This window comes from Ictidomys tridecemlineatus, chromosome X (genome assembly GCF_052094955.1).
Source record: "Ictidomys tridecemlineatus isolate mIctTri1 chromosome X, mIctTri1.hap1, whole genome shotgun sequence".
Taxonomy (NCBI): Eukaryota; Metazoa; Chordata; class Mammalia; order Rodentia; family Sciuridae; genus Ictidomys; species Ictidomys tridecemlineatus.
Genome location: NC_135493.1, coordinates 112614139 through 112627086, shown reverse-complemented (window position 1 = coordinate 112627086; position 12948 = coordinate 112614139). Strand labels below are relative to the sequence as shown.

General features: G+C 40.6%; 1 protein-coding gene across 8 annotated transcripts in view; it reads right to left on the bottom strand.

The window, feature by feature from the left end:
- Sh3kbp1 (SH3 domain containing kinase binding protein 1) overlaps window positions 1-12948 on the bottom strand; it is a 335725-nt gene that overhangs the window by 67723 nt on the left and 255054 nt on the right. For all 8 annotated transcript variants that reach the window (XM_078035050.1, XM_078035052.1, XM_078035049.1 and 5 more), the window contains one exon: window positions 6039-6146. In XM_078035050.1, the coding sequence (XP_077891176.1) occupies window positions 6039-6146 (108 nt within the window). The remainder of the gene's footprint in view (window positions 1-6038; window positions 6147-12948) is intronic.

Sequence of the window (12948 nt, the reverse complement as noted above, 5' to 3'; positions counted from 1 at the left end):
GAGGGGACTCTTGGTATGTGGGCCCTGCCTTCAAAGAGATTACAGTTCAGACTGAGTGATCCGAGATAAGCACTTCAGGTGAGAGTATATTGAGTGAGATGCTCAACTGGAAGAATACAGGCTACAAGTACCAACAGAAAAGAGAGAGGAAGCATCACCTGGGTGACCTAGGGAAAGCCCACAGGTATTGTATCAACAGGCCATATATGGGTGACATTAATGCATTGACAAGCCTTATTCCTCTGCACGTGAGACCGCTCAGAAAATTAAATGTGCAAGATAATGTTGCAGGTGGATTATTTCGCTAAGGCTGCTTATTGGTAGTACACATTTATCTCTTTTTAAATAATTTACTGGGCATCTTTAAAAATTAGAAAGAACTACAGTAGATATCAAAAGGCTAAAGAACATGACAAGGAACAAAGAAAATTTTGGCTAAGAGCAGATTTTATAAACGAGGTTGTCAGAAGATCAGAGCAAAAAGTCAGGGGCCTCCTGAGAACTTGGTAAAGAGAAGGTGGACAGAGTTAAAGCAGCAAAACTCACCTACGACAGATTAGCCATTGTGGGTAGCCAGCACGGGTTGGCTTGTTTTTTTTTTTCCTGTAAAATTTGGAACCTGCAAAAGTGCTGCTGGATGATCTAGAATAATTTTAAAAGGCTAGATTGGCATACAACTGTAAATGGGAAAGTCGGAAATCTAATTAATGATGTTACAATGTGTCTGGTGACTGATATGAATAGAAAGGATCCAGTCAATTAAAAGAATGCAGAAAAATAGAGTAGCTGAAGCTGGGCTTAGCTAAGAATACATATGGCTCCCTTGGCAAACCTTTTCCTTCTGGTGTGTGAGGAGGGTCTTAAGTGATACCCGCCAGGTCCTTTGCAAGAACAACTAACTCCTCTCATTTTGATTTCTTTTTTTAATTTTTAAAAATGTTTTAATTATATATGGACACAATACCTTTTTATATTTTTACAGGGTGCTGAGGATCGAACCCAGTGCCTCACACATGCAAGACCAGCACTCTACCACTGAGTCACAACCCCAGCCCCTCATTTTGATTTCTTGCCCTGCAGGACAAAGTGTAGTTTCTGATGAAACCTGATTCCTTTTATTTAAATTGTTTTAGTTGTAGATGGACACAATATCTTTATTTTATTTATTTATGTGGAGCTGAGGATCGAACCCAGTGCCTCACATGTGCTAGGCAAGTGCTTTACCACTGAGCCCCAGCGCCAAAACCTGATTCTTAAGGAATCAGGCCCATAGAGGGTGAATGCTCAGGGAAGGCAGACCCACATGCTCCAGATGATGGACATCTCGGGTCTTGTTATGGTTTGAAGGCTTATAGCCTGCATCACAGTTGTAGGTACAGTCCTTATAGCTGAGAGGCAGACCCTCCACTGTGGGGATATTCACTAGGGAAACACCTAGGGGCACCTTAGCAATGCCCATTTGTAACATGGCACAAACTCTGAAAAGCCCTCCCAATCAATGCATGCTGGCACAGTAATTCCAATTCTGATGATCTGACCTGTTTTCCTTACAAGAGTCATGGCCTGAGACTTTCTTAAAACACTACCTATAGGAATATATATTTCATATTTTCTTTTTCTAACAACATGAGAAATTGTTTTTGCTTTTCTTGAGAGTCCAAGTTCCCCGTTATCCTTCAGTAACAATGACAGGACACACATGTCACTTCATTAGAACTCAGAATATTAAATTTATCCAATATGATGTTTAATTTTACTTTCAAAGTTCAAAATAAACAGACAGCCATTGAATCTAGGTTCTCTCATAAATAGGTTACATAATTGCTCTAAAATATGCACCAAGAGATCAACGGGTGCTCTCCCAGAATATCTTGAGCTAAAGCCCCAAGCGTATGTCACCCTAGAGAGAGAATCTGCTGAGTGCTCTCAGGAAGAAAGACCATGAGGAATTCCAGAAGGCTTCGTGGTAACCAACAGAATCCACGTCCCTGCAAAAAATATCCAGCCCTGTCATTATACTTGGTGATACCTACTGAGTCAAAAGATCTGCTATTAAAGAAATGCCATTTGCTTCTGTTGACCCTAATCATCACAGACTGTCCTCTTTTCTGGGTGAGTGATTATAGCCCCAGCCACTGGCAAGACAAGATGACATCTGCTGAAACCAGTGGCAGAATGTTTTAGACTCTGTCATTCACATAGTGCCTTCATGTTAATGATTCTAATCATATTTACACCATCAACTCAGCAAATGACAGCCCCATCTCTAATCACATTGTCACCACCTCACCAATGCTCAGGGTACAGCAATGACGGCTGGCATAACAACTAACACAAAGCTGGTTGGCTGGTTTTATAGGCCAAAGGGGATGAAAAAGGATGTTATACTTTGAATTTTTTCAAAGCTAAGTGTCATATTATACAATACTTTTCAGCGGTAGGTTTTACTTTATCTGACAGGTATGACTATTGTTTCCCTAAAATTGGGTTTTCTGCTTCATGGGGACAAGGTTAAAAGACTTATCAAGGAGGTGGTAGCTGTTTGTGTAGGGTTAGAGAAAGGCCCATGGGGCTCTAAAAAGCATACATGCCCCAACAAGCAAGCTGAGCTAAGTCCACTCATCACTGACAACTTCACTCTCCCGGTGAAAGTGCTTCCCTTAATAGCTTATGTAACACAGAGCTTCTAAAAATGTACACTGTGGAGTCCATCTCACCTAAGTGAATTTATTGCCCCACTAAAATAAGAACAGCAACTAAAAGGCTGGGGCCACAGTGGAGGCAACTGCACACTTGCTCATTGGCTTAAAAACAGATCCAGATTTTACCTTAGTCATACCACTTATCACCATAAAAATGATAACTAGACAAACAATGCATGTTAATTAACTAGATTTAGTCGTGTATACATTCACAATGTATACATACAGTCAGTCATTGCTTGGAATCTGTGGGAGATTGGTTTCAGGACCCCTTGAGGATACCAAAATCCACTGATGTTCAAGTTCCTTATATAAAATGTTATAGAATTTGCATATAACCCAAGCACATCCTCCTGTATACCTTAAATCATCTTAATCTTTTTTTAAACAATTAACACAATATAGGCGCCATGTAGTATAGTTGTTGTACTGTATTTTTAGGGAAGGACAATTTTAAAAGTGTATACATGTTCAGTACAGATGGAAAGTTTTTGAAGATTTTCAATCTATGCTTGCTTGAATCCCACTGTGCTTAAAACACTATGTTGTACATGGTAAATATGCAATTTTATCTTTCATATTTAAAAAAGTGAACCATATTGGCTCAATCAGAACCAATAAGGCAGCAAATGTCTATCTAGCAGGATAGCGAGCTTGCTAAGACTCCTTTTTTAATTTATACTAGAGATTGAATCCAGGGGTACATGACCATAGAATGCCATCCCCAGCCCTTTTTAATATTTTATTTGGAGACAGAGTCTTGCTGAGTTGTTTAGGGCCTCACTAAATTGTTGAGGCAGGCTTAGAACTTGCAATCCTCCCAGCCTCCTGAGCCGCTGGGATTACAGGCGTGTGCCGCCACACCTGGCTTGCTAAGATTCCTTGGCCAATGTGCTCTCCTTCAAAGTTATATGAAGGTTTTGGTATCCCAGTGCTTTAGGACATAGCTGGCTTTTAGTAGCCTCACAAACATAGGCAAGAAGGAGAGGCAGCCTAGATGGTCCCTGGCCTCCACTCATTCTGGCTACCATGAGTATCCTTTCAGAAAGCTCTGGCAGGCACCTGTGTCTTTCAATACCAGATTTGCAGCCAAACTAAGCCCAATCGAGCAGCAGTCATGAGTATGCTTTACTTCCAATCAACCACCATGATAGCCAGCCCAGGAAAGGACTTGTTAAATGTTGAACAAAATGAAAACAGAATTGTAAAGCAGCAGATCCAGAAAATATATGCGAAGTAACATGAAGATTATGTCACCCTGTTCTTGCTTATCTCTATAAGTGTGTTTTATACCTCACTGGCTGTCTTTTTTAATGACTGTTGAGTACAAGTTTTAGATGTAGCTAGATTCCCAGGGAAGGTAAGCAAGATACCAAGTTAACAGGGCTGATTTGATCAGCTGATGCAAAAAGAACCAGAGTCCCAGAATCGGCCTTATAACATTACTTCACAATTCTGGTTGGAGTCTTTTGCCACTCTTGTGGCAATAGTAAGTATGTGACTGGAATGCTTAATCTGCAGGGTGCATTAACCAACAGCCAGACACTGTGCTGAGGAATTCATATACATCATCTCACTCAGTCTTCTCAACTATTCAGTAAGGTAAGTATGAATATTCCCATTATTTTATGGATGAAAATAGTGAGGCTTAGAGCTGTTCAGAAACTTGGCCATAGCTATAGAACAAATAAGTGGTAGGGGACGGATTTGAACTCAGGTCTATCTGATGGCATAGCCTAGAGTCACAACCACTATACTCTATAAATATTTTCTAAATCTCATTTTGGGGTCCTGTTATCCTAAAACATTTCATATCCAGTCATTATAAGTGTGTAGGATCTGTTTTTCTCAGTAATCAATTTTTCTGTCAAGTGACAATCCAACATTGCTAGTCATTAGTAAAAATGTTTCAAGCGATTTTGCCTGGTGGACGATTTCCTTACTGAATGATGAGTTCTTTGATGTATGAATTCTCTCCTAAAATATGGGGGAAAGTGGAAGGTGGGATTGTCATCACTTAGATATCTGCTTCTATACCTACATTTCCCAAAATGTAATATGCAAACAGATCACCTAAGAATTTTGTGAAAAATGTTGATTCTAATGCATCAGACCTAAGATAGGGCCTGAGCAGCTCTAACAAGCTCCCAGGTGATGCTGATGTTGCTGGTCCATGAATTTGACTTCAAGTGTCAAGGACTTAGAAAATATTAGGAAGCTGAATCCATATTATGCAGAACCCAAACTCAGATTCCAAGAGAGAATAGCAAGTGTAGAATAGAACACTCTTCACCCAAACAATACAAGAAAGCAAGCTATTGAAAAGCCTTTAGGCTTTGGACTTCAAACCCATTTAATAATCTACAGGGTACAATCTTGGCAGATGCCAGCACTATCTCACTTCTTAAACAATTATGTCCATTCATCTAAGTAGCACTAAATGATGGTTTAGTATCCTTGGCAACCAATTTACCAATATTGTAGCTAACCTTACTGTACCTTACCTCAGTTCTACTAGAATGGTGATATGTCAAAGTCAGGTTCAGCCTGGTTCAGTAACAGGGCCCCCATGGGCATGAAGAGGATTCTAGCCAGGAGAGGTGGGCAGAGGTCACATAAAAGCCTGAGCAAAGAACCCTGAGGTATAGAACAGGATCGATAAGACCAAATTGCCATTCCTCCATATACTGTAGGGTGCTTCTAGCTTTTCAACATTTCTTGTTACATCATTGGAAGAGAAAAACAACATGTGGAATAAGGCAACAAAAATGGACTGGCTTGTTTGGACAGCAGCATCATCAAATGGGTTCCCACAAAGAAAAACATAAATGAGAGATGTGTATGCACACATATGGATATGTGTACACAAACATGCATATATAGTATAGGAAGATTTGTAGGTCTTGCTCTGCATCCTTAGCTTCATAATGTGTCAGCCATTTGCATAATATTGGTTACTTCACTACCCTCAAGGACCATACTATGCAGGATGCAGGCCAGTACACTTACCAAACCGAGCACTCATAGTCCTCACAGTTTATTTGGGCACTCAAATGTGCCAGGTACTGTGCTAAGTGCCTTACACACATTATCCTATTTATACATGAAACTATGGAATTGGGATCACTATCGTCAAGGTAGTAGCTGAGTTCTAAAATAGACTTGTTATAGGTATAGGCAGCCAAGGGCTTAGAACCCAAGCCCATCAAACATTCAAATGCCAGTGCTCTTTAACATTATACCAAACGGTCTCAATCGTATATCCCAAGTCCCATGACAAGAAGCCACAATTCTGACAGTGTATGGTGCACTGAGATCAAAGCCATGGAGACTTACATTCCCCTCCTTGTCAAAGTCCGGTGGAAGTAACTTCACGAAGTTATCAGGGAACACGCCTCGTCTGCCATTGAGCTCTCCTTCCCACCAGCCAACATCGATGCAGTCCTAGAAACGAGGCAGGGAAGAGTGAGAAATGGGGGCAAGCATGCTCCAGAGAGGTCTGCCATCCTTTCATGGGAGAACAGAAGCCCTCTTCTTGACGCTGATATCAATGTAACAATGGTTATTAAGTCAGCACAACCCCAAAGTCAGAGTAGAGCTTCCAGCAGGGACTCAAAGCCCAATGTTGCTTTTAGATACCCTGAATCATGAAGTATTTTTTAAATTTTTTTCTTATAGATGGGAGGAGATGTATGGGCTTCTTTTTAAGTTTACTGAAATAAAAGTATTTTATTAACTGCAAAGGAAGCTTAGAAAATATCTTGTGCAAAAATGTCCTCTTTTGGATAACTTGTTACAAAGCTTGTCAGAATTAAAAAGGGCTTTGCAACAGTAAGCCAAGCATAAGAAAAAAAATCACACTTCATACAAACTCATTAACATGCTGCTCTCCTTCACCTTCTCCTTTTGATGTTGGTGGAGCACAGTTGTCACCAAAAGCCCTTTATCCCCCTTACAGAACTCAACATTTGCTTACTAAATGAATAAATAAACCTAGTCATTCTTCCAGATCAAACCTGCTTTCCTTTCAATAATTTCTATTCTCTTCTTTCATTCATTGAATGTTTCTTGAGCACCTACTACATCAGGCACTACTGAGCCAGGTGCTAGATAGAGGACCAGGAGCAAGACTGGAAAAACCCTAAGCTTCTTCAAGCTTCCATCCTAAACCTAATTGGCCCCATGGTTCTCCTAAGCACTTAACCTCAGCACACAAAGCTACTTATAGTTTTTTTTTCCTTTTCAATTGGATGGAAACCAATTCATCTTAATATATTTTGCATTCATCCACTGGGTGCTCTGGGTTCAATTCTACTTCTAACACCCAATCCAGGACTCCCATGGCCAACTATAAACTTCCTCCCTTGGGCATTTCTTCCTCCACAGTATGTGTATAATACACACCCAACCGTCAAGTCCAGAGTTCTTGAGTTAAAACCCAAGCCTCACTCAGACTTGTGATCAACAACTTCTAGCTGAAGCCCCAAACAAATGAAGGCTTTCCAAAAACAAACAAACAAACAAACAAACAAAAAAACTGGCAGCACAGTCATTTTAAAGTTACATGTGAAACAAGAAGATAATTAATCAAGAAAGAGAGGACATCATGCTCAGGGCCCATGGACTAATGTGTTGAGGAAGAGACCAGGAGGGCTCAAGCATCAGTTGTAGGCTCCAAGTGTACCAGGGCTTATATATGGTACATATGCACTTCGCTAGATCAGAATTCCAGCAAGGTGAGTTATACATCAGATTTGTTTCACCAATACACCCTCAGTCCTTCACACAATATACCATATAATAAATAAGAATCAACGAAGATTCTTTCTGAGATCTATAATCTCCAGCAGTCCAATATTTGAATATTTGGACAAGATGTCTTCTAGAAGTAAATCATGATCATCTTCCCCTCTCCCAGAGGTATGTTACAAAGATAAATTAACGCCTTAGAAAAGCATGCAGATGTTAGAGATTAATCCTTTGTGACACACTGTAAATTGTAGTCCTAACCAATACTCAAAACAAATTACAGTTGGAGCAACAATTTCAGATTGACCCAGAACAAGAGTTCAAAAAACTTCTAAATGAGAGAATGCTTATTTTTCTAGAAAAAATGACAATAAATCTAGAAAACAATATGGTCCTGTCCTTGTTACATTACCCCTTAAACAATCTAGCATCAGTCCCCAAAGAAGGGATCTACAAACAGAAGTGGTAATGGCAGGATTTGGTGGGGTTTTTATGATACTGAGGATTGAACCCAGGGGTGCTTCCCATTGAGCCATACCCAAGTCATTTTTATTTTGAGACAAGGTCTTGCTAAGTTGCTTAGGGTCTTACTAAATTGCCAAGGCTGGCCTCAAACTTGCAATCCTCCAGCCTTAGCCTCCTGAGTCGCTGGAATTCTGGCATTTGCCCCATACCTGGCATAATTTGTTGGTTTCTAAGGTTCTGACAAATGCCATCAATGATTCTAGAAACTTATAAAGGAGGCAGGGAGGAGTGGAATTTCTTTACCCTTAATCTTTAGAAATTAAGTCTTTCTATCTAGAAAATTCTGGCACATTTTCCCCCTCCTCTTTCTGCATGTGTCTTTGTTATCTTCAAAACCCAACTTGAAACTCACTTTTAGGAAAGTGACTATCATGAATGCCTTCTTTTCTCTAACATTCAGCACTATGCTAATTTGCACTTCATGATTTTTAATTCTACAAATATCTATTAAGTGGAAAATATGTTCAAGTTCTGTAGGTACTGAACATTAAATATGCAGAAAACATGGTCCTACCCCCTGGGAGCTTAGAGATGTATGAGAGACAGACACACAATATTCTACAGGATTCTTTTGGGGAACAGGTATTAACCAAATGTTCTGGTATCAAAAGAAAAGCTGTCAGTAACAGCTTTTTGAATAATCTTAAATCTTCTCGTGTGAGAAGGGTTTGCTTATGTAAGGACTGGACTTTCCTCCACAATCATTTTGGATCACCTGATACAATGTCCACAAAAGGCATGCAAATATTGTTTAGTGCTACCTTTCTAAATGATGCAAAGCTATGCTTCACCTCAGCCTTATGCAAACAATAGCCCAAGAACCATTTTGCTTCATGTGTGAGAAAAACAATAAAGAAAATTTTAATAAGCGGGAACCTTAGCAGAGTAACTTGTGAACTTATGCATATCTACAGGGGAAAAGTGTCCATAAGCACATTATATTCATCATATCTCCCATTAGCGATGACTGGCTTGGATGGCTCATCTATACTCTGCTCCTTGAGGAAAACACTAACAGTGCTAATCACTGCTGTAATTCAAAGCAACAGAGGGAAAGCACAAAGAGAGAATACAATATGTCTAATTGTTCTGATTAGTATAAGAATAAACACAAGGCCCATGGATGAGATAAGCACAGTCAAAAAAGAAAACTGTCAGTGTGGTTGAGAATACTAAGAGCAGCCAAAGAGAAAAGCCGGTACAGGACAAAAACCAGGCACGGGGTTGGGATGCCTGGAGTGGGATAGATTTACAGAAAAACCAATGCAATAGAAGATTTACAGAAAACCTCAGCAATAGAAGCTAATTTAAGAGAAACAGGAATGATTTTGACAGCATAATAAGAAGCAAATGTAACTCCTCTTAAACCAAACAAAGGAACAAGGCTTTTGATGGCAGAGATGAAGAGAGAATTATTCATCTAAGGGCTGTTCTTCCAGAAGTGTAAACTACCAGCAAATTCAATTTATTTCTCAAGGGCCTAAAATATACAGAATAAGACAGGAATCCAGGGTGGAAAGAAAATCATCATGTCCTTGCGGGGGCTCCCAAGATCGGAGCCTCATAGGCAGATACAATGAATCAAAATGGCATGGAAACACCACAGGAGTGTCAAGTTAGATTTAAAAAACAAGTGAACCAAGAGAAGCCAGGCAGCCGGGAAGAGAAGGACACCAAGAACAGAGGCAATGAGAAAGTCAAGGGCAGGATCACTGAATGAGAGGGAAGGAAAGTGGGAGGGTGGGAACCCATGTCACAGAAGAACATTCAAGAACTGGGGTTTAGAGCAAAGGCAGCCCCCAAATGTCTACTGAATAGTGACATGAGGTGTGAGGCAAGATGGCACCCATGAATAAAACAAAGGGAAGAATGGAGGAATGAGTGGCCAATGATTTGTGAGGCCAGAATGTCACCAGGGTGAAAGTGGATACCGCCAAAGCAGTTGTTGAGTGAAAGGGGTCTATGAGGCAGTAGGTGACCCCTGAGGAGAGAGGTAGTGTGGCCAACATACAATTATTTCTTTCCAATCCTGGGATGCTATTAGAATGAAGCAGGAGGTAGAAATGAATTAAAGAGCAGCAAGCAGATGAAAGCTTCTGGCAAAAAAATAATGTCTAGAAATAAGCTCTATTGAAAGCAAAAGAAAACAGACCTGGAGTCTTATCGAGAGTTAAGAGCATGGAAAGAAATTATATTTCTGACAGAGTATTCACTCTTCCATGATCAAGTCCTCACAATAGCCAAAACGGTTTGTGTATGTCTCATCACCAGGCAGATATTAGAATAAAAGAAAATATTCTTCCTTATAAAATACAAATGCTGTTTTTCCTTTAAAGGAATACATTAACAGAGCCTTAGGTGTGCTATCATCTAACCTCTATGTTCAGCACTATCTTAGGTTATCTCCTCTCTTCTAGCTTAAGGGAGGACTCACTATGGCACAAGGTAGCCATTGCTTATTTTGCCTGAACTCAGAGAAGGAAGAATACAAATGTTGGCCATGGGGTACTTAAACCATTGCCAGAGATGAAAATTCTCTGGATCTCACTTTTTTTCATACCCATGAAAATCACTGCAAGGTATAGAGAAGGACACAACTGCTGGTTGTTGCTACTGTCATTACTGGGATTACATGGATTGGCCCCAGAGTCCCTGAGGGATGATGTGGTCAGGAAAGCTTTTTTAATAAGCTCCTATGCATTTGTCATGTGATCCAGTGCCATCTTTGGGTACTGGTGGGCCATTTCTACTCCTTGCTGCCTTAGGGAAGCCAATTCTAGCCCCTGGCAGCAACTCAAACACTTTGAGGGGGGCCAAGGGGAGGAATGCCAAGGCCTGGGTGTGTCTGAAGGAGGAGGCCATGCCCAGACTTCAACATTGTGCCTCAGTCTGTACAATCCTGCCAGCACTGCCCCAGGTAACCTGGCTGAAGCACTTCAGTGCTCCATACAGCTATTGCAATAGGGACTAGCTGAGAGAACGCCTTTACAGATAACCTGTTGTCATGGTGAGGGCCAAATGTGCTGGGAGTCACCAGTGAAGCCTGGTATGTTTACCTCTAAGCTAGACACTTCAAATTTTGAGAAGAGACAAACTTATCACCTGGATAGTAAATTGGCTAAAAGAATGAGCCACAACCCTCATCATGGGCTGTTTTGTCAAGAGTGCAGAGCAATATATTAGGTAAGTAACTATCAAACCTGGCTGCACTTTTAAAATCACCTAGGAAGTTTTAAAAATCCCAATTCCTAGGCGAGACCCCACACCAATTAAAATCACAATTGCGGGGGAGGGGGGGGTGAGAAGTGAAGGAAATCAGTGCTTTTAACAGTCCCTAGGTCATTCCAACGTGCAAGTTATGAAAAGGTTCGTTTTAGATCAGTGCTGCTCAAACGTTAATGTGCATACTTCTCATTTGGGGATCTTGTAAAAATGCCAATTAGGATTCAATAAGTCTGGAACACATCTGAGATTCAGCATTTCTAAGAGTTTCCCAAGCAATGACAATATTGCTGCTCTGTGTACCATACTTGGTGTAGCAAAGGTCTTAAAAAGGGTAAACTCCTTAGCTGGGCAAGCTGGTGCACACCTGTAATCCCCGCAATTCTAAGGCTGAGGCAGAAAGATAGCAAGTTCAAAGCCAGCCTCAGCAACTTAGCAAGGCCTTAAGAAGTCAATGAGACCCTATTTCAAAATAAAAAAAAATAAAAAGGGTTGGGGATGTGGCTCAGTAGTTAAGCACTGCTGGGTTCAATCCCTGGTACCAAAAAGAAAAATAAATAAATAAAAGAAAGCTCCTTGAAAACAAGGATCTTATTCTTATACCTTTATATCCATTTAATAACTTATACAGTGCCTGGGACATACCAGTTCTGACAAGATGCTGGCTGAATGGATGAGTACATGAATGGCCCAAACTTCCCCCAGACTGTTATTCTACATTTTCCCATATTCAAACAGTAAAAGTGGGGCTGGGATTATGGCTCAGCAGTAGAGCGCTCACCTAGCATGCGCAGGGGGCCCTGGGTTCCATCCTCAGCACCACATAAAAAAAATAAATGAATGGAATAAAGGTATTATGTCCAACTACAACTAAAAAAATAAATATTAAAAAAAGAAACAGTAAAAGTAAGGTCAAGTTGAAAAGGAAAAGGCAAAGTAAGCTTCTTCTATACAGTCAGGGTTACCTGCTGATCTGTACTGAATTTGTTATTTGTTCATAATTGTGATAAAAACTTTAAAAAGTACCCCAAAAAGGACCTATCTTTTTTGATTTCAAAAGATGGAAATGTTAAGCCCAAACTAAGAAAAGATAAGAATGGGTTCACCACCTAGCCTAAATGAGAGTCAAATGTACTCTGCTCAGTTACTTCTTTGGGTGGTCAGTTGTCCCCACTCTCCTTAGGGCCAATTTCCTAGAAGGACCCAGCACAGCTACCTTTCATGACCTTCCTCGATGACTGAGATATCATTTGAGGAGAAAGTGAGTGTTGAAAAATTTCAGCGTGGCTGTTAAGTGAGCTTCAGATTGCCTCAAGGGATCCTCGCACCCTCAGCATCCACCAGCAGTATGGAAAATACTGTTTAATATTTACTAATGAACGCCTTCTGTATGAAGCTGGGGGGGTGCCATGTTGAGCAAATGCTCCACGGAAGCTGAAGCCCAGGAGCACTCTGCTCTGCTTCTGCTTGTTAACACCTTCCCCAAGAGATGCGATTATGCTGTATGGCTGGGGCTGGCATTGCTGTTTAGAACTTCCATACCCCCATAAGTCAGTTATTAAAGCAGGCTCGTCCACATCATGGTTTATGAGGTAACTGGAAAAAAGAGCTCCGGTTAAGGAGTGTTAAGGAGGGAAGTTCAGGGACACAGTCTTAAAGACAAGTCCATTCAGGAAAATACCACATTCCAAATGGCAACACACAGGGATGACTGAGGCATAGGCAGTGATTCACTCTTGTAATAATAAGA